Source organism: Vulpes lagopus, chromosome 7 (assembly GCF_018345385.1).
Source record: "Vulpes lagopus strain Blue_001 chromosome 7, ASM1834538v1, whole genome shotgun sequence".
Taxonomy (NCBI): Eukaryota; Metazoa; Chordata; class Mammalia; order Carnivora; family Canidae; genus Vulpes; species Vulpes lagopus.
The window spans coordinates 96,778,634-96,805,942 of NC_054830.1; the positions used below are offsets into that span (position 1 = coordinate 96,778,634).

General features: G+C 36.3%; 1 protein-coding gene across 9 annotated transcripts in view; it reads right to left on the bottom strand.

The window, feature by feature from the left end:
• The window catches only part of CCDC171 (coiled-coil domain containing 171), a 340,332-nt gene that overhangs the window by 257,982 nt on the left and 55,041 nt on the right, over positions 1-27,309 (bottom strand). For 8 of the 9 annotated variants that reach the window (XM_041762317.1, XM_041762318.1, XM_041762315.1 and 5 more), the window contains 2 exons: positions 11,224-11,316; positions 6,721-6,881 (listed from right to left, as the gene is read on the bottom strand). The exons of the other annotated variant lie outside the window; for it this stretch is intronic. In XM_041762317.1, the coding sequence (XP_041618251.1) occupies positions 6,721-6,881; positions 11,224-11,316 (254 nt within the window). The remainder of the gene's footprint in view (positions 1-6,720; positions 6,882-11,223; positions 11,317-27,309) is intronic. 9 annotated transcript variants of the gene reach the window in all.

The following is a 27,309-nucleotide window of genomic DNA, read 5'->3' on the forward strand; positions in this document are numbered from 1 at the left end:
CACTAAAGAGCCAATGTCCAGGTTAGCTGCTCTCAGCAAGTGTGTCTCTGCACCTGTGCTGAGGGGCAGGGAGAGAAATGGCACCGCCAGCTCTTTCATCTCTGGAGAGGCAATGCCACCTCTTTCAGATGTGATCCAAGAAGGTGGAACCATCTCTCCCCATGCGTATCAGAAGATCCTCAGATCACACCACCTGCCCCCAAGTTACCTGCCTGCTTTCTCCAAAGGAGCACTGCAGCGCCTTCGGGGCTCCACCCCAGCCACACTATGGACTGCTAAAACTTCAGTCGTTGAGCCCCACTGGTTGCCAAAACTCACAAAAATCAGCCCCTCTCATTTTCCCAATGAGGCAATGGCTTTGGGGAAATATTTTCCTTGTGCATTTCCCTTTGTGCTCTTCTCTATCTCACTTTACTCCATGACCAGAGCTCCCTCCCCTCCACAGCATCTGCAATTCATTTCTCCCTCATTTCTCCCCCAAACATCTCCACACTTCCTACCTTCCACGAAATGGCCTCTTCTCTCTCTCTAGTTGTGCAGTTTCTTCTGTCAGTCCTCAGATCGATTTCTTGGGTATTCAGAATGATTTGACATTTACCTAGCTGTGTTCAAGGGACCAGGAAAACCTAAAGTCCTCCTCCACCATCTTAGCTCCCCACTTCACAGGAAATTCTTTTCAAAGGATTTGCCTTCCTATTTAAATTTTGCTCAGGCTGGGATTAAACTATATGTACATTCTTGTATGGACATCTGATGAAAGGCAGCTTAGAAGCATTTCAGTTTAAAATTTGTTATAGATAATTCACCAAATAGATAATTTAATTCAAATTAAAGTGCTGCCACTATTTTTAGTCTGAGATCTTCCTGATAAACATAGTAGATCTGTTTCCTATGATTTTGATGCTGTAATGCAGAAGACAGAGTGATTCAGTATAACCAAATCCACCACCACATTAAGGCTATAACCAAATAAAGAACTAATTCTTGAACGGTACATGATATTACTCTCAACAGTCAACATTCCTTTCTTTAGTATAGAACATAGACAATCTAATGCCAACTCTTTTGCATATTCTCCTTTGGATCAAGAATATTCCAAAGTAGAGTAGTTAAAATTGTAAATAAAAATATATAGAAGGATTAAACACTACATTTATAAATATATATATATGTGCCATATATTATATACATATACATGTGTTATATATATTATTTATATTTATATATATGTGTGTGTATCTCCCAGAAAGTAGAATAATAAAAATGGATTGAAGTAGAGAAAAGATAACAAATACATTCAGGAATCCCAATATATATAAATAATAGAAGTTCTAAGAGAGAAGGTAAAGAAAACAGAAGAGAAGAAATAAGCAAAGTAATAAATATAAGAGAATTTCCTAGAAATGAATTACTTGAGTCTTTAAAATTGAAGGAGCTAAATGAGTGCCCAAAATGAATGAAAAAAACATCCATACAAGGCCCATCATTATGAAATTTCAGAACACTGGGAACATGGAAAAAATTCTATAGTGTCCATAGAGTATGAAAATATATATACATTATTACTTTATCATGTTATAATATCAGTAAACCACTTCTAGATATTCCCCCATGTTTCCAGACTTGATGACCACTATGTACAAGTTTCCAGTGGAAACCATGGACCACATAAAAAAGATCAGGAATTAAAGGACTTTGGATTTCTTGACACTAGAACTTAATGAATATCCAACTAAATTAGGAAAAAGGGTAAAGATCAAATAAAGATATTTTCAGAATGCAAATTTCAAGATTTTTTCTCTGATGCAGAATTTCTCAAGAAGCTACCCTACAAAGGGAGTAAATCACACAGGGAGGAATGCACAAGACCAGCAAATAAGAGATCCAGTATAGAAGAGAAGCAGAGGGTATCCCAAGGAAGATGGTAACGGGAAGTCCTAGGGAGGACAGTGGCAGGGAGCCTAAAAAACAATTTATCCAGGGATCCCTGGGTGGCGCAGCGGTTTGGCGCCTGCCTTTGGCCCAGGGCGCGATCCTGGAGACCCGGGATCGAATCCCACATCGGGCTCCCGGTGCATGGAGCCTGCTTCTCCCTCCGCCTGTGTCTCTGCCTCTCTCTCTCTCTCTCTGTGACTATCATAAATAAATAAAAAATTTAAAAAAAAATTTAAAAAAAAAAAAAAAACAATTTATCCAGAATGGAGAAAGAAGAGAGAAGAGTCCAGGATGGATGTCTTCTACAAGAAACTTAAAACAATAGAATTGCTGAGGTGTAGGAACATAATGAGAGATTTTCAGTTCTGTTAAAGAGTTTAAAAATAATTCAGTGATTGTGCATATAGACTAATCCAATTTAAAATGAGGCAATTACTGGGGTGCCTAGGTGGCTCAGTCACTTAAGCATCTCTCTGGATTTTGGCTCAGACCATGACCTCAGGGTTGTGAGATTGAGGCCCATGTAAGGCTCTGCACTAGGTGTGGAGCCTGCTTAAGATTTTCTCTCTCTCCCTCTCCCTCTGCCCCTCTTCCCTCCCTTTCTCTCCCTCTCTAAAAATAAATAAATAAATAAATAAATAAATAAATAAATAATAAATAAAATGAGACAGTTATCAACTATTCACTCATTTAATAATTCAGCAAATCTTTATTTACCAGCTCTTATACGCCAGACACTATTCCAGGCATTGGGAGATAGCAATGAACAAAACAAAGTTCCTGTCCACATAAGAGGAAACATAATAAACAACAAAGAATATAGTAAAATATGCTATGAAGAAAAATAAAGATGAGATACCAAGAAAAAAAGCTATAGAAAAAAATACCCCCCAAAATAGAACCCCAAAGAAAGGATGAGGGAGGGGAGGAATAAGTGTGTGCTATGTGGAAGAAGGGTACAATAGAGGTAATAAATAAGTGGGGACCAACAGATAATATCTAATGGTGGAAACTGAAAACATGGCAGGATATGCATGTTATTCAGAAACAGGAAGTTAAACATCAGAAGAAACAGCAATAAGAATTAAAAGCAAAAAAAAAAAAAAAAAGAATTAAAAGCAGTTGCCTTGAGGGAGTAGAAACAGGTAGTAGAGAGCAAGGGCCATGCAACTATTGACCTTGCAGTACTATTTTACTTTTTAGACTATGTACAAGCTAATCTGATAAAAGTCAAAATATTAATTAAAAATTATCACTCAGCAAATATAAAATTAAATGCTTCTGTTATGTGGTGCTTGGTTCAAGTTCAGACTGGGTCCCCTGAAATGGAGGGACATTCCTCACTGTCATCAAGGACAACCCAGGAAGTCATCCTAAGCTCCTAGGCTCCTGGCAAAGCCCCACCAACAGTTATGAGTCGAGCAAGAGTGTAAAAAAGGTTAAAGGGAGCCTCGACTCTTTGAACTCCAATGGGGATGTGCCAGGACTTGCCAGGTGGAGGATTTAGGCAAGAAAGGGAAGGGAGAGGAAGGAACTCTGTAGTTAAGATGCCTTCTTTCCTACTGTATTTCCATTCTATTATTTTTCTAAAAGAGCTCAGCTAAGAACTTCACCACAGGCTGCTTTAAAATAATCGTCTTTGGTCTTTTATCCAGAATGTACACAATAATAATACCAATAAATTATAATACTTTTGTTATTTTTATACTTTGGGTTGATTTTTTTTAAGATTTTATTTATTTATTTGAGAGAGAGACAGAGAGAGACAGAGATAGCAACAGAGATAGCAAAAGAGAGCACTGGGCTGGGAGAAGAGTGATGAGCAGGCTCCCTGCTGAGTAGGGAGGCCAATATGCAGCTTGATTCCAGGACCTTGGGATCATGACCTGAGCCAAAGGCAAGACACCTAATAGACCAAGACACCCAGGCACCTCTTGGATGATATATTTAGAAAAATAAAGAAGTTCCCAAATACTGAGTGTAATGAAATAGAGATTCAGTCCATTCAGGATCAAATCTTTGACTAGTATTTTTTATTTAATTTTAAACTAGATTTAAAGTTACTATGATCTTCTTCCCCTATCACTGTCCAGTAATCAGTTACTACAGCTAATGAAGACCTGACTAAAGCTTGAAAACCTTTAGTTTCATACTGCAACTCTTAGATGCAAAAAAATTAACAACTAAGAAATTTTAACTACAGAAATACAGAACAGATATATATTCTATCTAAAATTGTATATAATATATATTTGTTAAAATAGCCTGTTATCAAATTCTTAGCTGAGATCTTTAAAATATATATAGTATATACCTTATATATATTTTTATAAAATATAAATATATATATTCTACCTAAAATATATGTATACATATATATTCCATCTAAAATAATTTCATGCAGGAATGTTCACTGTTATGAAACTGTTGACCAAAATTAGAAATCCAAACTAGACAGACACATAGCTTTTTTCTCCTGATCTAGATCCACCTGGAAAAAACAAGCTAAAGAACCTTAACCACTGGGCAGCCCGGGTGCTCAGCGGTTTAGCACCACCTTCAGCCCAGGGTGTGATCCTGAAGACCCTGGATAGAGTCCTGCGTCAGGCTCCCTACATGGAAGCCTGCTTCTCCCTCTGTCTGTGTCTCTGCCTCTCTCTCTCTCTGTGTCTCTCATGAATAAATAAATAAAATCTTTATTTTAAAAAAAAATTTTTTTTTTTTAAATTTATGATAGTCACAGAGAGAGAGAGAGAGAGGCAGAGACACAGGCGGAGGGAGAAGCAGGCTCCATGCACCGGGAGCCTGATGTGGGATTCGATCCCAGGTCTCCAGGATCGCGCCCTGGGCCAAAGGCAGGCGCCAAACCGCTGCGCCACCCAGGGATCCCAAATAAAATCTTTAAAAAAAAAAAAGAATCTTAACCACTGGCCAAGTTCAGGCAGCATTTTCTCTATAACATTGTTATCACCAGTTGCTGAGTTGGTTTTATCCAACCGGTAAAACACTGTCCTACCCCAAAACTCCCTGCTCTCAGAGTGCAAATTAAAGGTATCATTTAAAGACCTTAAATCTACCAAGTTTCTTTTGGAACACATTATCCAAAACTTAAGAGCTACTTTGAAAAATTAATGTTTGAGAATTTGTGACTCTAACATGTTCTAAAATATTTTTTAAAGAGTATTCTGAAAGAAAGTCAGAAGCACAAATAGGAAATTAAATAACCAAACCAATCACCCTTCATGTCATATCATTCCTTCTAATACCACACATCATCGATACAGAAGTGGCTATTACATTACGTATAGAGAAAAGGAAGATGTGATGGGGAAGAGAAGTCACAGGAACTGAGTCACAGTAATGAGTAGTGGGCTTTAATCATTATTTAATTTTTATTGTTTATTATTACTAACTTTATTATAGCATATTTATATAGGGATAAAGAAGAGATAAGGGATGTTATGTTAAAGTGTTTAGGATTTTTTAGCTGGTGCTTAGTTGAAACATGTAACTAATATTTAGAATTGTTAGTTGATACTTACTTATTGGAATACAAAATTTGCATAAAATTTTTCAAGCACCAAAACACAAATAATAGCAAAACAAATTTAAGGGAAAAATTTGCGTTAGGATCCAATCAGAAAAGTTAATAGGTTGGATCAGATAGATGGACAATGGGCATTAAGGAGGGCACTTGTTATGATGAGCACTGAGTGTTATATGTAAATAATGAATCACTGAACTCTACTCCTGAACCAATATTGAACTGTATGTCAACCAACTAGAATTTAAGTTTAAAAAAAAGAAAAGTACAATACATATCTGTAACGCACCAACCTATTATCATATCACATACCAATGGTGATATACATTTCAGCCTATGGGAAGAAATGGTTTGAAATATCTACTATCTAATTTTTTGGAAATCTATTAAAGAATTAAAAACTTCTTAAAGCACCCCACAGAACATTCCAGATGAAAGGCTTCTGAATTTTTTTTAAAAAGGTTAAAATCAGTAGGAATCAAAAAGACCCCAACTTCCACTTACTAGTTGCGTATCCCCATTAAGCCTCCATTTTCATATCTGTAAAATAGGGATAAAAGGAGCAGCTACCTCATGAGGTGTTCTACAAATTGAATGAAATCATGCAGTGCTAGAAACCAAGTGAGCCACAATGTGTGCTAGCCACTAAGAATGGTATTAGCCCCTAGCACTATTATGTCTGTAGTTTGAGAAAGTATCAAACATCTCCACATAGACCTTTTATAGGTGGCTTAGAAATCAAGATCTTTAAAGATACTGTATTACATCAGTAAATGCAAAATACATTAACATATTTACTTTCTAGTGTAAAAACTACATTTCTGAGAGCACTTGGAATAGCCATGATACTCCAAAATCCAAAAAAAAAAAAAAAAAAGCATTTCCACATTTACCTATACAGAGAAGCATAATTATGCTTTATGCAATCCTTTATCCCCAATCTAGCACTGGCATTAATGAGAGCTATATCTAAAATAGGACACACTCATACTTATGTAGGTTTCATAAACTCTTTATATTCATATAAAGAATTTTACAGTAGGGACACCTGGGTGGCTCAGCAATTCAGTGCTTGCTTTCAGCCCAGGGTGTGATCCTGGAGTCCCAGGATCAAGTCCCACATTGGGCTTCCTGCATGAAGCCTGCTTCTCCCTCTGCCTATGTCTCTACCTCTCTCTCTCTCTGTGTCTCTCAGGAATAAATAAAATCTTCAAAAAAAAATTTTTACAGTAAACACTTACAAATTTAGTTTTGCAAAGCTCTCTTGTGCATTATGCTTTTCTCGCTCATATGCACTTTCAACTTCTTTGAATTCATTCTTGATCATTTCCAAATCAGCAACAGCTTCTGCTTGGCTGGCCTTTTCTACCTGCAAAGCTCCTTCAAGATCTCGGATCCGTAACTACCAGATGACAGAGAAGTAGTTAAAGCAAACCAGGAGACGCTAGTCAAATTGAATAGAGTACTTTATCAGCAGCAGATTATCATTCATCCAAACACTTCTTCCTTTCTGCTTTGGTTTAAAAAGGAAAATAAACTAAAGACAGTATATATTCCTTTTCCCAACGTGTTTAAAGGAAAGGAGGAAGTGGAAGAACAGTTAACTGTGCTATGGAAATGCCTAATCAAAGTGCTTAATTTTGACACACTAATCCATTTGGATAATTCTTTTTAAAAACATACTGAATGGGGGATCCCTGGGTGGCACAGCGGTTTAGCGCCTGCCTTTGGCCCAGGGCGTGATCCTGGAGACCCGGGATCGAATCCCACGACGGGCTCCCGGTGCAGGGAGCCTGCTTCTCCCTCTGCCTGTGTCTCTGCCTCTCTCTCTCTCTCTGTGTGACTATCATAAATAAATACAAAAAAATAAATAAATAAATAAAAATAAAACAAAATAAAAATAAAAACATACTGAAATTAGTGGTTTTGGAAAACAAAAGGGAGGTATTCTTCCTCTATTATGAGAAATGTCGTTATATTAACACCTTTAGAAATCCATGAAAGTTAACAGTTCTTTTTTATTAAGAGATTTTTTACTGTAGAAAAGTAAAACTTGGGATCCCTGGGTGGCGCAGCGGTTTGGCGCCTGCCTTTGGCCCGGGGCGCGATCCTGGAGACCCGGGATCGAATCCCACATCGGGCTCCCGGTGCATGGAGCCTGCTTCTCCCTCTGCCTGTGTCTCTGCCTCTCTCTATCTCTCTGTGACTATCATAAATAAATAAAAATTAAAAAAAAAGAAAAAAAAAAAAAGAAAAGTAAAACTTTTATTACCAAATAATACTATCTGACTAAAATATTTATGAGTGTAGTCAAATGATATCTAGGATTTGCTTCAAAATGATTATGGGGATGGGGAGTAAATGGGGGCAACAAATAAAAAACACAACTGACCTGAGGTAAATCTGGAAGTGATGGCTACATGCAGAGCTCATCTTACCATTTTCTCTACTTTTGCATAACTTGAAATTTTACATAATAAAACACTTTAAAAACTAGATTCTATATAAACTTCGACAGAATAAAAGTAGATTCCCGTGAAAGAATAATATGCAGCTATAAAAAAGCTGCAAAACAACTTTTGAAAAGGAAGTTCTTTATGTGGTTATCCATGTGTTGTTAACATAGATTGAAAAAGCCAAGTCCAGATCAATGTATGCTGTGTGCTATATTTTAGGTAAACGGGTCAAAAAAATTAAGTAGCAGGCAAGAGGGTGGAGTGAAGGGAGAGACAGGAGTGAAAGCAAGACTTCTCGATCATTTAATATTGTTTGGATTTTTGAACTATGTGGATGTTTTACCTTTTCCAGAAAATTAAATTAAAAATAAAACATAGGCTGCCAAGGCTCAAAAAAAAGTGGAGGGTGGTAGAAAACGCTTTACACTAAATAGAACCATAAAGAACCATAAAGCTCACATTTAAATACAGCTCTACAATTTAACTTACGTGACTTTTGGCATATTACTAAAACCCCAAAAGCCTGATGTTCTTCATCTGTAAACAATAAGTAATAATAATAGTAGTAGTAGTAATAAGAAAAAGAAGAAGAAACAAATTATCAGGCACCTGGGTGGCTCAGTAAGTTAAGTGTCTGCATTTGGCTCGGGTCATGATCCCAGGTCCTGGGATCGAGTCCTACATCAGGTTCCCTGCTCAGTGGGGAGTCTGCTTCTCCACCTCCCTCTGCCCCTCTCCCTGGCTCCTGCTTGCTCTCTCTCCAATAAATAAGTAAATTTTTTTAATTTTTTAAATTAAAAAAAATAGGCTATCTATACAGAGTTGTTAAAAAAATCTAATGAGGTAATATTCATCTAATATACACCTAATATTACATTTAATATATGATATTAATTTAATAAATGTTTGGATATTTATTAAGCACTTAATATGTGCCAGGCAGTGAGCTAGTATTCAAGATATTATATAATAATCATGAGAATAGACAGTCTTAGTTTTTCAGGACATCCTAGTCTTTAGGAGAGGTGAGACTACAACAGAATGTAAGTGCTTCCTGTCACAGAAGCAGGCACAAAGGGCCATGAAATCAGAGAAAAGCTATGAACAAGCCTCCTGGGGATGGCAAAAGACAATCTGGGATAAGAAGGATGAAGTCACCAAGAAAAAAAGCCTAGAACCACATGAAAATGTTTTGTAAATTAATCTATACAAATAATAAGCACCAGAATTATTATTCGTAATTATACAAAAATATTTTGGAATAATTAAAACATTCTTACACTTAAAGTAAGGAAATAGAATAGATCTGGAGAAACAACTTGGTAAATTTTCAAATTTGGTTCTTTTAAACTTTATCTTTCTTTGTAGTTTGTCTAAATCCAATGTTGACAACTAAATTATAAATCTAGAAAACATTTTCTTCTGTCTGCATTGCTCTCTTCTTTCAGAAAATAAGCACAATCACAAATGATAAACCAATCCAACTGAAAGAGAAGTAGGCTTCAAACTAGTAATTCTGAGTCAACTCTTTGATTCTACTTTCTCATTTTTAGAGAACAAATTTAACAACAGAATACTGCAAACACACATTTAACTAGTTTATGATAAGATGATGGTTAATTTCAACTATTTAGTAGTCTCATTTGCTTTTAAACTAATTTGAGGGATGCCTAAGGAGGCTTAGTCAGTTAAGCGTCTGTCTCTGGCTCAGGTCATGATCCTGAGGTCCTGGGATTGAGCCCCACATTAGACTCCCTGCTCAGCAGAGAGTCTGCTTCTCCCTCTCTCTTCATAGTCCATGCTCTCTCTCTATCTCTCTCTCTCAAATAAATAAATAAAATCTTTAAAGTAATCTGAAACTGAATTTTACTAGATGTACCTCATTGAAAATATTTGTCAATATCTATAGCTATATGGTTCAAATATAAACTTTGCCTTTTTTCTGAGTCATAACACTAAGTTAAATATCAAATACTAATTTTAAACTATACAAGTAAAAAATATACATGTAACAACTTTTATTTTTGTCGCTATTAACTATATATTTCCAGGTATAAATTGTAATTATAATGAAAAACTTAATTTTGAATTATATTTCTTTCATAAATGTAAAATTTTAGCCTTTTTGCTTATTGCTGCCGTTTGGGTAATCCAATTGTTAAAAAAAAAAAATCTTAGGGCATCTGGGTGGCTCAATCAGTTAAGTGTCCAACTCTTGATACCAGTTCAAGTCTTGATTTCAGGGTTGTAACTTAAAAAAAAAATTACCTTGCACAAGTTTGCTTAAAACACAAACACACTCAAATATATGGGCCTGGGATGCCTGGGTGACTCAATGGTTGAGCATCTGCCTTTGGTTCAGGGTGTGATCCTGGAGTCCCAGGATTGAGTCCCACATCGGGTTTCCCCTAGAAATCGCTTCTCATTCTCTAAGACCTGTGCAGTTTGAGGAGAGGGAACTTAGGATGCCTTCAATTAATTCCCCTCTCAGATTTAATCTCCTATATTATGCTCCCACAGTATTTTAGTATTTTATACTCCTATCTGTACATTTTCCTGTATATCTATATAGATGCAGGTAAATATACAGTATTCCTGATAATGGAAATAAGTTCCAAGAGGAGTTTCAGATCTTAATGCAAGTGATAAGCCATGTGCACAGGATGTACAATCAATAAATGAAGAAGCATAACTTTTAAATGTTTTCAAAAAGAAATTTATCCCATCATTGTTGATGAAAAGAACACTCTGATCAGCAAATCTTGCTATAACAGGCCAGATGGTAAGTCCTTTGGACTTTGCAGGCCATAACATCTCTGTCAGAACCCCTCTGCCACTACAACACAAAAGTCTCACAGTCAAGACAAAACCTCCCTCAAACAGTCTGTGGGTGAGATTTGGCCTATGGGCTGAAGTATGCCAATCCCTCCTTTAATAAAACCATCATCAACCATATCCTGCTAGCAAATAGCATGAGTGTCTTAATAATATGCTGCCTATTATTTAATTTTATTTATTTGAGAGAGAGAGAGAGAGCGCAGGGGGAGGGCCAGAGGCAGAAAATCTCAAGCAGACTCTGCACTGAGCACAGAGCCCAACCTGGGGCTCGATCCCACAACCCGAGATCATGACCTGAACTGAAACCAAGAGTCAGAGACTTAACTGATTCAGCCACCCAGGCACTCCTACACTCCACATTCTAAACGTAAACCTTAATTCTCTGAACAGAATTCTGCTTTTCTCAACCTCATAAAATCCTTTCAAAAAAAATGTTTGTTTACATTTTACCTGAATAATTTCAGAATTAAATTTTGATTCCAAATGTGCTGCTCTTTCTGCTTCAATATTTTCTTCTAATTTCCTCACTCTTAGAGTAGTTGCCTGAAAACAAATTAAAAGTTTAAACTCACAAATGTTGGTATTTAAAGTGAATGTGGATCTTTGCAGCAACGTGAACGGAGCTAAACAGTATAATGCTAAGCAAGATAAGTCACTTAGAAAAAGACAAATATCACATGATTGCACTCATCGGAATTTAAGAAATAAAATAAGCAAACAAAGGAAAAAAAAGAGAGAGAGAGACAAACCAAAAAGCAGGCTTAACTATAGACACCAAACTGATGGTAACCAGAGGGGCGGTGGGGGGTGATGTGTTAAAGACGGTGATGGGGATTAAAAGCACACTTATCACGATGAGCACTGAGTAATGCACAGAATTGTTGAATCACAACATTGTACACCTGAAACTAAAATAGTACTGTGTGTAAACTATACTGGAATTAAAACTAAAAACTTAAAAAAGGGCAGCCCAGGTGGCTCAGCAGTTTAGCGCCACCTTCAGCCCACGGCCTGATCCTGGAGACCCAGGATTGAGTCCCCCATCAGGCTCCCTACATGGAGCCTGCTTCTCTCTCTGCCTGTGTCTCTGCCTCTCTCACTCTGTGTGTGTCTCTCATGAATAAATAAAATCTTAAAAAAAAAAAAAACTTTAAAAAAGTGGATATGGATAACACTTTAGATTGCTTAGCCTCATTTTTTTCTGCTTTTCCAAGAATATAAAAGTCATGCTAAAAAAAATCATGCTTGGGAAGAATGCTTCCAGACCTTCTTTTTTCTCTTTTTTTATTGACATATAATCTGTATGTAATAAACCGCACATATTTAAAACAATTTGATGAGTGTATATATACACCCATGAAATCACTGCCATAATGAAGATAAAAAATATTTGCATGACCCCTAAAAGATTCCTTTTATCTCTTGGTAACTTCATCCAGCCCTCTACCACCCCACCCCCATCCCCAAGTCACCACTGATCTGCTTTTTGTCACAACTGATCACTTTGTATTTTCCAGAATTTCATATAAATTGATTGATACAGCATGTACTCTTTATTGCCTGGCTTCTTTCTCCCAAATAACTATTTTGAGCGTCACCACGTGGTTACATTTATCAATAGTTTATTCCTTTTTATTGCTGAAGTGTTCTACTATGTTGATACACCACACTGATTTAAATGTTCACCAGTTGATGTACATTTGAGTTGTTTCCAGTTTGGGCTATTACAAATGAAACTGCTATGAGCCTTCATGTGCAAGTGTTGTATGGGGCAAACACTGATTTCTCGGAGGTAAATAGTGAAGGGAAGAATGACAGGGTCACATGGTGGGTATATGTTTAATGTTTTATGAAACTTCCAAACTTTTGCCAAGTGTTTATAATTATATACATCCTCACCAACACTTGGCATGGTCAATTTTTGTTTTTTCGTTTTTTGGGAGGAGGGGGTTTAAGACATTTAAATAGGTATGTAATGGTATTACATTTCAGTTTCAATTTGCATTTCTCTAATGACTAAATGACATTGAGCATCTTCTCATGTATTTATTTACCACCTGTATATCTTCTTTGATGAAGGAGTTGTTCAGATCTTTCCATTTTTTAATTGGGTTGTTTTATTATTGAGTTTTGAGAGTTTACATAAGCTGCATATAAGTCACTTACTGGATATGTGATTTGCAAATATTTACTCCAGTCTACAGCTTGTCTCTTCATACCATCAACAGTATCTTTCACAAAGCACAAGTTTCTATTATGATGAAGTCCAATTTATCAATTTTCAGGCAAGAGTCAACCTCTGGCCAGAATCAGAAGTCAGGAGCTTTATTTTTGAACGCCATTTTTGTTGAGAAAATGCAACCCTGGGAAGCACTGGATTCCTAGTCCCAAAGAGGGAACTGGGCTATTGGGGCCTGGGCAAGTAGGGCTACAAGGACACCTCGTTGCAGATGTCTCAGGATAACAGTAGCAAAGAAAAGCCATGCCTAGAGTTCTGTCAAATAAAGATGGTTCAACTGTGATGGAAGTAAGGCATTACTAATTTATTTCCTTTTTAAATAAAATTTGGACAAGAAATAAGTTTTTTTTAATTATATTTACTTTATCCTTTAGCCTAAGTTGAAGTTTTTTTTTTTTTTTAATTTTTTTTTTTTTTTAATTTATGATAGTCACAGAGAGAGAGAGAGAGAGAGGCAGAGACACAGGCAGAGGGAGAAGCAGGCTCCATGCACCGGGAGCCCGATGTGGGATTCGATCACGGGTCTCCAGGATCGCGCCCTGGGCCAAAGACAGGCGCCAAACCGCTGCGCCACCCAGGGATCCCTTTTTTTTTTTTTTTTTTTTTTAAATTTAAGTTGAAGTTTTTTTAAATGCACAGCTTGGTTAATTGATTTTTCCTCTTTCCTTCCACAATTTTAACAGAATCACAGCAAGAGGGAGAGTAAATAAAAATTGGATAATTCATCAATTAAGCAAGCCATCTGTGAATAAGTAAGAAATGACTACATTTCTCTTTGAGCAAAGCAGATTCTCGTAATATCTTGTTATAGAGTAGAGCATAAACACAAGTGTCCTTCTTCTTTAGAGGCCTTTGTAGATACCTCTTGCTACTAATAGCCTTCATAGTCAAGAAGTAATTCTGCTTTGTGATTCAATAACTCTGTGTTTCACAAATATGAAACTCATAAAATATTTTTTTACACTGACTTATTTGCTTTAGATTTTGCAACCCTGCCAATAATATTTCTTAATGAGTTAATAGAAAATACAATTTTTTTTAGAAGGCAGACAAAGTAGTAAGTCCAAAGGAGATCTTTTGGGTCTAAAGATAATTTAAACCCAAAACAGTAAAATGATTTTTTAAGTTAGTAGAGTATATCTTAAAAGGTAAAATCTGACATTTATATGCTTACTACTAGAGTACTTTGAAATAATAGGCATTCCACTGAAAGATGAAACTGGTAAATATTCGTAATTTAGTCTGATAACTCAAGAATTGAGATTCAGGGCAGCCCCGGTGGCCCAGCGGTTTAGCCCCCCCTTCAGCCTGGGGTGTGATCCTGGGGACCCAGGATCAAGTCCCATGTCAGACTCCCTGAATGGAGCCTGCTTCTCCCTCTGCCTGTGTCTCTGCCTCTCTCTCTGTGTCTGTCATGAATAAATAAATAAAATCTTAAAAAAAAAAGTATTGAGATTCAAAAAAACTAGGAATGAAAAAATATAAAACTAAAGAATTATTATTACTTTTTTAGGTATAATAATAGTAATTGGTATTGGGATGCCTGGCTGGCTCAGCTGATAGATTATACAACTCTTCCATCTCAGGGTCATGAGTTCAATCTCCACACTGGGCACAGAGCTTACTTTAAATTTTTTTTTTAATAATTGATATTTTTAAACTATCTTTTTGAAATATATACTAAAGTGTTCATGAATGAAATTATATGTCCAGATTTGCTTTAAAATGATCAAGCTGGGGGTTACAAGAGGAAGTTGATATTCATGAAATAATACTGGCCATTAGTTGAGCATTGTTAAAGCTGAGTGATATGCACTGGGCTTTATTTTAGTATTCTCTCTACTTTCACACATGACTGAAATTTTCCATATTGAAAAAATAGCAAAGGAAGCATGGTGAGAAGGCATGGTACTGATATTGTTATTTACCCAATAAGATTATATTTTGATAACAAAAAATCATTAGAATGAATTAGGCGATTCATGCTTAGGGAGAAAAGTCAGTAAGAAGGTGCGAGTTTAAATCAATCAATGTTGAAATATTAAGATAATCAGAGAAAATATTCCATTCATACTCACTACACCCTTTCTCAAAACACGTTTTACACCAAATATTAGTCCCATGGGATGTTATTAGCTATTGTATGAAAAAGCAATTTCATCATCATAAGTATGTGAAAAACACAGGATTAAAGCCAAACAATTTTATTAAAGCACTTCTCAAAAAGTGACAGTCTTGAAAAGGAAGAACAAAGTTGGGAGACTCATATTTACTGACTTCAAAACTACTACAAAGCTACAGTGATCAAAACAATGTGTAAATGGAATAAGGACAGACATAGATAGATCCACAGAAAAAAACTGAGAGTCCAGAAACAAATCCACATATCAATGGTCAATTAATTTTTGACAAGAGAATTAAGACCATTCAGTGAGAAAGAATCATTTTTTCATTAAGCAATGCTGAGACAATGGACATACACATACAAAAGAATAAATTTAGATTCCTATCTCCCATTATATATAAAAATGAATCCAAATGATCAACCATCTAAACATAAAAGCAAAAACCATAAAACTCTTAGAAGAAAACAAAGAATTCATGACCTCAGACTTGGCAACATATTCTGAAATAGACACCGAAACCATGGGCAACAAAAGAAAAAAATATATATAAGTTAGACTTCATCAAAATTTTAAATTTTGACCGTCAAAGGACTCTATCAAAAAGCAAAAGGCAACCTAGAGGACACGAGAAGATAATCATGTATCTGATAAAAGTTTAGTATGCAGAATATACAAAGAACTCTTACAATAAAAGATAAACAATTCAATTTTTTTTTAATGAGTAGGGGTGCCTGGGTAGCTCAGTCAGTTAAGTGTCTGCTTTTGACTCAAGTTATAATCTTAGGGTCCTGGGATTGAGCCCCAAGCTGGGCTCCCTGCTCAGCGGTGAGTCTGCTTCTCCCTCTGTCCTCCCCCACCCTCTTTCACATAAATAAAATATTTTTAAAAAATAAATTTAAGAAATATAAGAAATTATTTTTTTAAAATGAGTAAAGGGCTTGAATAGACATTCCTCCAAAGAAGATATAAAAACAGCAAGTATATGAAATGATGGCCAACTTTATTAGTTATCAGGGAAATGCACATCCAAACCATGAAGAGATGTATCTTCATGCACCCTAGGTTGGCTGTAATGTAAAAAATGGAAAATAACAAGTATTGGCAAGGATGTAGAGAGACTGGAAGCCTCATACACTACTGGTGGGAATATAAACTTGTGCCACCACTAGGAAAAATGGAAAACAGTTTGTCAATTTCTTAAAGAGTTAAACAGAGTTACCATATGATCCAGCACTTCTACTCCTGGGTATATACCTCAGAGAAACAAAAACAAGTTCAAAGACTTAAACATAAGTGCACAAATGTTTGCATTGGCATTTTTCATAATAGCCATAAGGTAGAAACAACCTAAATGTCCACAACTTACCAATGTATAAACAAAATATGGTATCTCTCTACAATGGAATGTTATTCAGCCAAAAAAAAAATTAAGTACCAGTACATACTACAACACAGATGAACCCTGAAAATATATGTTAAGTGAAAGAAACTAGACACAAAAGACCAAGTAGTGTATGACTTTATTTACATGAAATTTCCAGAATAGGCAAATCCATAAGAATATAAAGTGTGTTAGTGGTTGCCAACAGCAAGGGTGGGAGAGAGGAATGAGCAGTGACTGCTAATGGACATGAAGTTTCTTATGACAGTGATGAGAATGTTCTAGAATTAGATACTTGTAATGGTTGCACAATTTTGTGAGTATACTAAAAGCCACAGAATTATATACTTCAAAAGGATGAATGTTTTGATATATGAAATATATTTCAAAAAAAAGATAAAAGAATCATGAGTATAAGAACCAAAGACAATGTGAAAGAAGTGACAGCTACCTAAATCAAGCTTCTTGATTTCTGGAAAAAGTTCCCTTTAAATTCTGACTGAGTCCTTAGAACAAAGGATCTCCATTGGTTTTAGGTCTAAAGCAAGGTACCTACTATAGCAGAAAAATTATTATGTCTAGCAAGATTAAAATGAGCATTATTCTAGGTAAGCCAAATACTAGTTTTAAAAAAAATTTTAATGCAAACCCTTCAAAATGAAGTTCCTGACCTCAAAAAATTAAAATTGGCTGCTCAGTATGCTCTTCTTAGATTCGGTAAGTCAGAAGAAGTCTAACCAGTGATAAGAAAATAGCTCACAGGCATTGAGAACAAAAAATTAGAACAAGCCAAGAATTAATAAAGACAGAGGGAAGAAACCAGTCTAACAATGTTAATCTTCTTTAAAAATTCCAAAAATCGGGATCCCTGGGTGGCGCAGCAGTTTGGCGCCTGCCTTTGGCCCAGGGCGCGATCCTGGAGACCTGGGATCGAATCCCACGTCGGGCTCCCGGTGCATGGAGCCTGCTTCTCCCTCTGCCTGTGTCTCTGCCTCTCTCTCTCTCTCTGATTATCATAAATAAATAAATTTGAAAAAAAAAAAAATCCAAAAATCATATGTCTAAAGCTTCTCTTATCTAAATAAGTCTTATATTTTATTAAAATACAGAATATTCAATGATTCCATGATAAAAGAATCAACAACACAAGTCTTTTCATTTCTTATGTGTATGTTACGTCATATTAATTATCTGATTTTCAAAAAAAAAAATTATCTGATTTTCACTCCAAAAGTCAAGAAGAGGCTCTGTTATTCCTTCCTAGACAAAAACTAAATGGGTTGAAATAATAAACCAGAGATCACATCTTTATTTTCATACCTTCCTGCTTTGAATGAAATGTCCAGAAGAAAACAACTTTTTAAACTCGTATTACTAAAACTATCAATTAATCAGTACGAGCAACAACAACAACAACAAAAATCTTCAAATCTTTAAACAAATTCCTTCCAAGAATGGGCTTTGTTGATAGACATAATTAAATTCAAGCCCTCCTATTATTTTCTTAATCTTCTAGTCTGGTGAATTAATTCTTATATCCAGCAGAGGGTGCTAGAGGAACATCAACCTGCTATTCACAAAAAAGAAAAAAAAATTTCCAATAATACTTCCTAAGATAACAAGTACAATCATAAACTGGCTCATTAGTATCTAATGCTAATGCCATCAACAAATAAGGGGCAGAAATCAAATGGGATTCAGGTTAAAATGCAAAATCCAACACAAATTCATATATACAAGTCAATTTAAGTATATACAGCTTTGCCTATAAGTATTACACTATACTATGTCTGTTCCCTAATATTATGAACAGTGAAGTTCTTTATGTAACACAAAATGAGCACATATTTTATCATTTATTAGCTGATTTTCATGCCCTTCCTACTGCAAAATACTGCCAAGAGATTTTTATTTCAGTACTATATGCCTATCGTAACTATTTTTTTATTTTACAATTTATATCTCATTAAATCACTTTAAGCCCAATTAGATAATCTAATCCACTTAAGAAAATGGGGCATTTGTTCTTTGAAGAAGGTAATATAGAGAAAGATGTCTCCTGTTCCACTCTTTGGTACATGTTATTTTATCATAACACAGGGTATAAGCTGCCAACTCCAATTCAGCAGCAGAACTAACCAAACATATCCAGACCACATTTGTTCTCTACACCACATCTGCTCCCGTGGCTTCCATGGGCCTGTTCCAGAAGTTTCACAAAAGTTATGAAAACAGATGTGTACGCTGCTAAAAGACTAGGCCAAAAAAACACCTCCAACTACACTATTTCCTTCTCAAAATACAATAGATCTAGCTCAGAGGGTATAAGTCAGCTTAAAGGAATTAGTCAAGCAGCAAAAGGAATTAGTCAAGCAGCAAAAGGCGCGATCCTGGAGACCCGGATCGAATCCCACGTCGGGCTCCGGTGCATGGAGCCTGCTTCTCCCTCTGCCTGTGTCTCTGCCTCTCTCTCTGTCTCTCTGTGACTATCATAAATAAATAAAAATTAAAAAAAAATATATATATATATATATATAAAAACTACCAGTCAGTCCCTCTCCACAACTGAATGCAAAACTAGCATAAAATGCTCTCTAGAAATTTAACTTCTCCTTCATTATGTCATCATCTAGCCAAGAGTCAAGACAAGATACATTCACTTAAATATAAAGCAAAATTAGTAAAGGTGTTTAAATATGAAGAATTATAGATGAGTCAGAGGACTATACTTGTCCACTTACAAAATTCTTATAAAATAGAATAAAAACTAAGATTATCTAGACTATCCTCCAAAACTTCAAGTTCTCCAAAAGCAGAGACCCACTATTACCAAAAGTAATTACAGAGTAGCTAAGAAAAACTACAAAGTAAAACTAATCTAAAAGTAGTTTACATTTATAGTATCAATCAATAAAAAAAGAAATTGGGGCAAATAAGTATTTTACCAGGAAAAAAATCAATACTGAGTTATCCAAAAATAAATCCTAAAGTATAGACAGTAAACATTTCCTCAATTCAGTCAAAACTGGCTTAATAAGAATTTTATCAACAAAAAAGAAATCACTGTTATCTAGTACTTCCTTTTTTTTTTTTTTTAAAAGATTTTATTTATTTATCCATGAGAAACACAGAGAGAGAAGCAGAGACACATGAAGGAGAACACAGAGGTAGAAGCAGGTTCCATGCAGGAAGCCCGACGTGGGACTCAATCCTGGGTCTCCAGGATCAGGCCCTGGGCCAAAGGCGGCACTAAACTGCTGAGCCACCCGGGCTGCCCACTAAGAACATTTTAATTGCCTTATAGGTGTGAAGAAGTACTAGATAACAGGGCAGCCTTGGTGGCTCAGCGGTTTAGTGCCACCTTCAAGGCGTGACCCTGGGGACCTAGGATCAAGTCCCATGTCAGGCTCCCTGCATGGAGCCTGCTTCTCCCTCTGCCTGTGTCTCTGCCTCTCTCTCTCTCTCTCTCTCTCTCTCTCTCTAATCAATAAATAAATAAAATCTTTAAAAAAAAATGTTTTTAGTGATGATCATAGGGTTTTATAGAATCCTAAAGTGACTTCTAAATGACTTTTTTTAATTCTAAATATATTCAGGCTTTAACTATCCTAATCTTTTAATGGTCATCCATATATATATATATATACCATATATAATATATATATATATATATATATATATATATATTTTTTTTTTTTTTTAGAGAGTGCACATGCTTGCACACATGCATGAGCAGAGGGGGGGGTAGAGGGAAAGAAAGAGAATCTCAAAAAAAAGAGAGAGAGAAAGAGAGAACCTCAAGCAGGCTCCACGTCTAGAGTGGAGCCAGACTCCGGGTTCACTCTCAGGACACTAAGATCATGACCTGAGCCAAAAACAAGAGTTGGATGCTTAACCAACTGAGCCGTCCAGGTACCCCACCACATAACATTTTTAAATGATGATACATTCCTGAATTTATTGGCCTGAAAAAGCATTCATCACAAGTGATAAATAAGCAAAAAATATTCTTTAGAATATAATCTCATTTTTTTATTTTTCTCTAACTTTACATAAAATTTGGCCATGGGTGTTAAGAGTGTAATTTTATCTTCGCCAAGTTCACATTTGATATTATTATTGATAATTTCTATACACCCCACACCAAGTTTCTCCTATTATTAACATCTCACATTCATATGTTACAAATAACCCATTGAAATGGACAATGAGGGACGCCTGGGTGGCTCAGCGGTTGAGCGCCTGCCTTTGGCCCAGGGCATGATCCTGGAGTCCTGGGATTGAGTCCCACATCAGGTTCCCTACAGGGAACCTGCTTCTCTACCTATGTCTCTGCCTCTCTCTCTCTCTGTCTCTCATGAATAAATAAAATATTTTTTAAAAATAAAATGGACAATGAATCTTAATAGATATTTCTCCAATAACATACAAATCACTAAGCCACCTGCATCCTTTGCCAGCTGAATAAATGGCAATGCCATTCACCCATTTGCTCATGCCAAAATCTTTGGCATTTTCCTCTACTCCCTCCTTTTTTCTCACAAGCCAGGTCCAATTGACCTATAAATTCCACTGGTTCTATCTTCCAAAATACATACAAATCCAACCACCTCCTCTACACTATAAATCTCATTGAGGTGGGATGCCTGGATGGCTCAGCAGTTGAGTGTCTGCCTTCAGCTCAGGTCCTGATCCCGGGATCTAGGATCGAGTGCCGCATCAGGCTCCTTGCAGGGAGCCTGCTTCTCCTACTGCCTATGTCTCTGTCTCTCTCTCTCTATCTATCTATCTCTATCTCTCTCATGATTAAATAAATAAAAGCTTTAAAAATAATCTCATTGAGGCAACTTTAATAGTCTCCTAAATGGTCTCTTACAATCTATTCTCCAAAGTGTACATAACATGCTGCTTTTAAAACAAAAAAGAGGAAGTATGTCAGGCCTCCGCTCAAAACCTTCCAATGGCTTTCATCTCACTCAGACAAAAATCCAAAGTTCTTAACATTAATTACAGAAGATCATCAAAACCGTAAAATCTGCCTACCATTCTGTATTTCCTACCAGCCTTTCCATTTCAGCCACAATGCCCTACTTGCTATTCCTCAAAAACTCCAAGCACAAAAAAATAAATAAAATAAAATAAAATAAAATAAAAACTCCAAGCACACTCACATCTCATGGCCTTTGTACTTTCTATTCCTTCTTCCTAGAATGCTCTTCCTCCAGATAGCCACATGACTGTCCCTTTCTTTCTTCAGGTCTCTACTCAAATGCCATCTCATCAGGTCAGCCTTCTATGACTACTAACATAAAAGGGTAAACCACCCTGTCCCATCACTCATTACCTCTCCTAGTCTGCTTTTTTTTTTTTTTTAAGATTTACCCATTTATTTGAGGGGAGAGGAGCAAAGAGAGAGGGAGAATCTCAAACAGACTCCCCACTGAGCACAGAGCCTGATGCAAGGCTCAGTCTCACAACCCTGAGATCATGACCAGTCAGAGCTGAAACCAAGAGTCAGGGACTCAACCAACTGAAACACCCAGGCACCCCAACCACAGAGTTTATCATGTTTTGTGCCATTTGATGTGTAATTCTCCCTGACCAGAGTACCAGCTTCAAGAAGGAAGAGACTATTTTGTTCACTGCCATGCCTCAAGACCCAAAAGTGTGCCTAATACTCTCTATAAATACTTACTGAATAAACAAGTGAATACAGTAGTCATAGGAACAGGGTGCTATAAAAAATGGCACTGAGAACAAGAGCTCTCAGAATTTAAAAAAAAGGAAAATATTCAATGAGAAGATTAGAAAGTAAAGTCAAGTAAATCTCCCAAGAAGCCACAGTAACAAAAAGACCAAGAGAAAGGTAAAAGAAGTAAACCATCAATCCAGTTGGTCTGACGCCTGAATAATAAAAGCATGAGAAAGAACAGCAAAAGCCTTGAGAAAAAATTGTGAAGAAAGAACACAAGAAAATTCCTCAAAATGAACGATATGAGTTTCCTAGTAACTAAAATGGTCACCATGCCCTGCACATTGAATAAAAAATATCTATGCTAAGAAACATTGTTTATATTTCATGTTCTGCAATTGTAGATTCAGTGGGAACTCTATAGCACAAATAACTTGATATCTTTACAAATAAAAGGAAAAAAGAAAGCTATAGGTGGTGAATCTGTAGATTAAAATATATTTATGAGACATATCAGTGGGGGTGCCTGGGTGGTTCAGTTGGCTGAGTGACCAACTCTTGGTTTCAGCTTAGGTCATGATCTCATCAGGGTCTTGAGATCAACTCCTGCATAGGGAGGGCTCTTTGCTCAGTGTGGAGTTTGCTTGAGATTCTTTCTCCCTCCCCCTCTACTCCTCCCCTACTTATGCCAACATTCTCTCTCAAAGAAATTAATTAAATCGTTAAGAAAAAAAAGAGAGAGACATATCAACGAATTGTAATGTGTAGACCTAACTGGAATTCTGACTCAAACTGTATTCTTACACACATTCATTGCCATTAGTGGAGCAATTTAAAATTTGAATAATGCCAAATATTTGATCATATTTAGTAATTACTGTTAATTTAGTTTTGATATTGATGTGACTCTATTTTTTAGAAATTGTAACAAAATATTTATAGTTAAAATAATATGTGCCTGACAAAGAGATGGAAAAACATTCCATGCTCATGGATTGGAAGAATTGGGATCCCTGGGTGGCGCAGCGGTTTGGCGCCTGCCTTTGGCCCAGGGCGCGATCCTGGAGACCCCGGATCGAATCCCACATCAGGCTCCCGGTGCATGGAGCCTGCTTCTCCCTCCGCCTGTGTCTCTGCCTCTCTCTCTCTCTCTCTCTCTCTGTGACTATCATAAATAAATTTTTAAAAAAAATGGATTGGAAGAATTAATATTGTGAAAATGTCAATGTTACCCAGGGCAATTTACACATTTCATGCAATCCCTATCAAAATACCATGGATTTTCTTCATAGAGTTAGAACAAATTATTTTAAGTTTTGTGTGGAATCAGAAAAGACCCCGAATAGCCAGGGGAATTTTAAAAAAGAAAACCATATCTGGGGGCATCATAATGCCAGATTTCAGGTTGTACTACAAAGCTGTGGTCATCAAGACAGTGTGGTACTGGCACAAAAACAGACACCTAGATCAATGGAACAGAATAGAGAACCCAGAAGTGGACCCTCAACTTTATGGTCAACTAATATTCGAAAAAGGAGGAAAGACTATCCATTGGAAGAAAGACAGCCTCTTCAATAAATGGTGCTGGGAAAGATGGACATCCACATGCAGAAGAATGAAACTAGACCACTCTCTTTCACCATACACAAAGATAAACTCAAAATGGATGAAAGATCTAAATGTGAGACAAGATTCCATCAAAATCCTAGAAAAGAACACAGGCAACACCCTTTTTGAACTCAGCCACAGTAACTTCTTGCAAGACACATCCACGAAAGCAAAAGAAACAAAAGCAAAAATGAACCATTGGGACTTCATCAAGATAAGAAGCTTTTGCACAGCAAAGGATACAGTCAACAATACTAAAAGACAAAACCTACAGAATGGGAGAAGATATTTGCAAATGACGTATCAGATAAAGGGCTAGTTTCCAAGACCTATAAAGAACTTATTAAACTCAACACCAAAGAAACAAACAATCTAATCATGAAATGGGCAAAAGACATGAAGAGAAATCTCACAGAGGAAGACATAGACATGGCCAACATGCACATGAGGAAATGCTCTGCATCACTTGCCATCAGGGAAATACAAATCAAAACCACAATGAGATACCACCTCACACCAGTGAGAATGGGGAAAATTAACAAGGCAGGCAAACCACAAATGTTGGAGAGGATACGGAGAAAAGGGAACCCTCTTACACTGTTGGTGGGAATGTGAACTGGTGCAGCCACTCTGGAAAACTGTGTGGAGGTTCCTCAAAGAGTTAAAAATAGACCTGCCCTACGACCCAGCAATTGCACTGTTGGGGATTTACCCCAAAGATACAGATGCAATGAAACGCCGGGACACCTGCACCCCAATGTTTATAGCAGCAATGTCCACAATAGCCAAACTGTGGAAGGAGCCTCGGTATCCATCGAAAGATGAATGGATAAAGAAGATGTGGTTTATGTATACCATGGAATATTACCCAGCCATTAGAAATGACAAATACCCACCATTTGCTTCAACGTGGATGGAACTGGAGGGTATTATGCTGAGTGAAATAAGTCAATCGAGAAGGACAAACATGTTCTCATTCACTTGGGGAATATAAATAATAGTGAAAGGGAATATAAGGGAAGGGAGAAGAAATGTGTGGGAAATGTCAGAAAGGGAGACAGAACATAAAGACTCCTAACTCTGGGAAACGAACTAGGGGTGGTGGAAGGGGAGGAGGGCGGGGGGTGGGGGTGAATGGGTGACGGGCAGTGAGGGGGGCACTTGACGGGATGAGCACTGGGTGTTATTCTGTATGTTGGCAAATTGAGCACTAATAAAAAATAAATTTATTATTTAAAAAAATTGAACACCAATAAAAAAATAAATTTATTATTAAAAAATAATAATAATAATATGTGCCTGGGATTCATTTCACTATAATATGGGAGGGGGGGTAGTGAGTGGGAGTATAAACGATAAAATATTGGCCAGATAGCGGTCACTGTTGAAACTGGTGATGGGTACATTAGGTTCATTATACTATTCTATTTACTTTTTAAAATATGTTTACAGCTTCCCATTAAAAAAAAAAAATGCTTGAAAAAAAAGAGAGGACCAAAAAAACTTACAGAGCTGACAAGAATGAGGAAAGGATCACCAACAAAGGAACACAAACCAGAATAACATCGGGCCTCTCAAAACAGAAGAGACTGGGAACTTTCTCTGAGAAAAAATGACTTTAAACCTAAAATTCTATATTCAGTCAAATTTTATCTACTCTAATACTTTATTCATAAAAATCATACTCAGAAATACAAGATCAGCTAAAACTTAGGTCTCATATACCCTTTCTTTAGCAACTATTAGACTATATATGCCACTGGAGTAAAAAACACTTGCGGATCTAGGAAACAGAAGATCCAACACAGGACAATAAAGTCCCAGGTGACAGCTGAGCCATGAGCCATAGGCCTTGAAAGCAATGAAGAGATTGGGCAGGAGAAAGAGTTCCCAAGTAGTATGATAATTTTCTGAGTAAGACCACATAAATTTGCCAAACAGAGCTCTTTGAAGGCTTGATCCATTTGTACTCCCATCAGCAAGGCACAGAAACTCTTAAACCACCCACAGAAACTCTTAAATCACCCTCACCAACACTGGGTGCTATCTTTTCCTTTAAACTTAGTATTATGAAAAAAAAAAAAAAAAAAAAAAAACTTAGTATTATGAGTGTTAGAGCCTTTCTTACATCATAGTAAGGTCAAGCATTTTTCATGTGTTTGTTGTGCATCTGAACATCTTTCACTTCTTTGATGTCCTTGGCAGATTTTTTTTCATAAAGGTTTTCTCCTCTTTCTTACCAAATAATAGGGGATTCATATAGACAGATATAGAGACACAGATATATTTACCTTGTGCTGTAAATCTTTTTCTCATTTGTTTGTCTTTTATATTATTTGATGTGGGGAATTTACTTATATAAGACTTTAATTTTTCATAGTCAAAGCTATAAATCTTTATGGTTTTGTTCCTCTATTTTTATGATTAATAGTCATACTATACTCAGAGAGAAAAAAAACTTATATTTTTTTCTTTATCAGCTTTTAATATTTTTACTCTTTTTAATCCAACTGGATTTTAGAATATAATGTAAGACGGGAATCTAATTTTATTTTGTCCCAAATAGTTAAACCATTGTTTCAACATGATTGACTGACTGAATAATCTTTCCTATTCCCACTGATTTAAAATGGTATCTTCAGGATGCCTGGGTGGCTCAGCGGTTAAGCTGAGCCTTTGGCTCAGGTCCTGATCCTGGGTTCCTGGAATCAGGTCCCACATCGGGCTCCACAGGAAGCCTGCTTCTCCCTCTGTCTGTCTCTCTGCCTCTCTCTGTGTGTCTCTCATGAATAAATAAAATCTTTTTAAAAAATGAAAAACAAAAAATAAAATTATATCTTCATATACTAGATTTTAGAAATATTCTACAAGTCTACTATTGGCCTTTCAACTCTATACAACTGAAAGTCTGGTCTTAGAGATACCATACTTTTTGGCCACTCAACAATCTCTTTTCCCCTACATAAAAATTTATTTTCTGGGCTTTAATTTTAGTAGAACTGAGAGAGATTCATTTGGTAGCAAAATAAAGCAAACTATTTCTTTCAATCAAATATTTTCTCTTTGGGATTTGAATCCTAAATAAAGTTATAAAAAGAATGATACCAATTATTATTGATAAATTTTAAAAATGAAAATTATTGATACCAATTCATCTTCATTTCATCCATCATTTCTCTTCCCAAGACCTCAGGAGTAGCTCTGGGATTCATTTCTGAGCCTGATTCCCCAGCTTTCATTCTGATTCTGCAAATATGATTCCCATATTCTTCCACTGAATTCCCTATTTAAGTTAATCAAAGTTGGTTTCTGTTGCAAACAACCAAAATACCACAACTAATACATTACTAATGCTTTATAATAGGTATTAATTTCTGATATAGTAAATCTCTACTCATTACTCTTACCAAAATGCTTTAGGGGCACCTGGGTGGCTCAGTCGGTTAAATGTCGACCTCTTGGTTTTGGCTCAGGTTGATCTCAAGGCCGT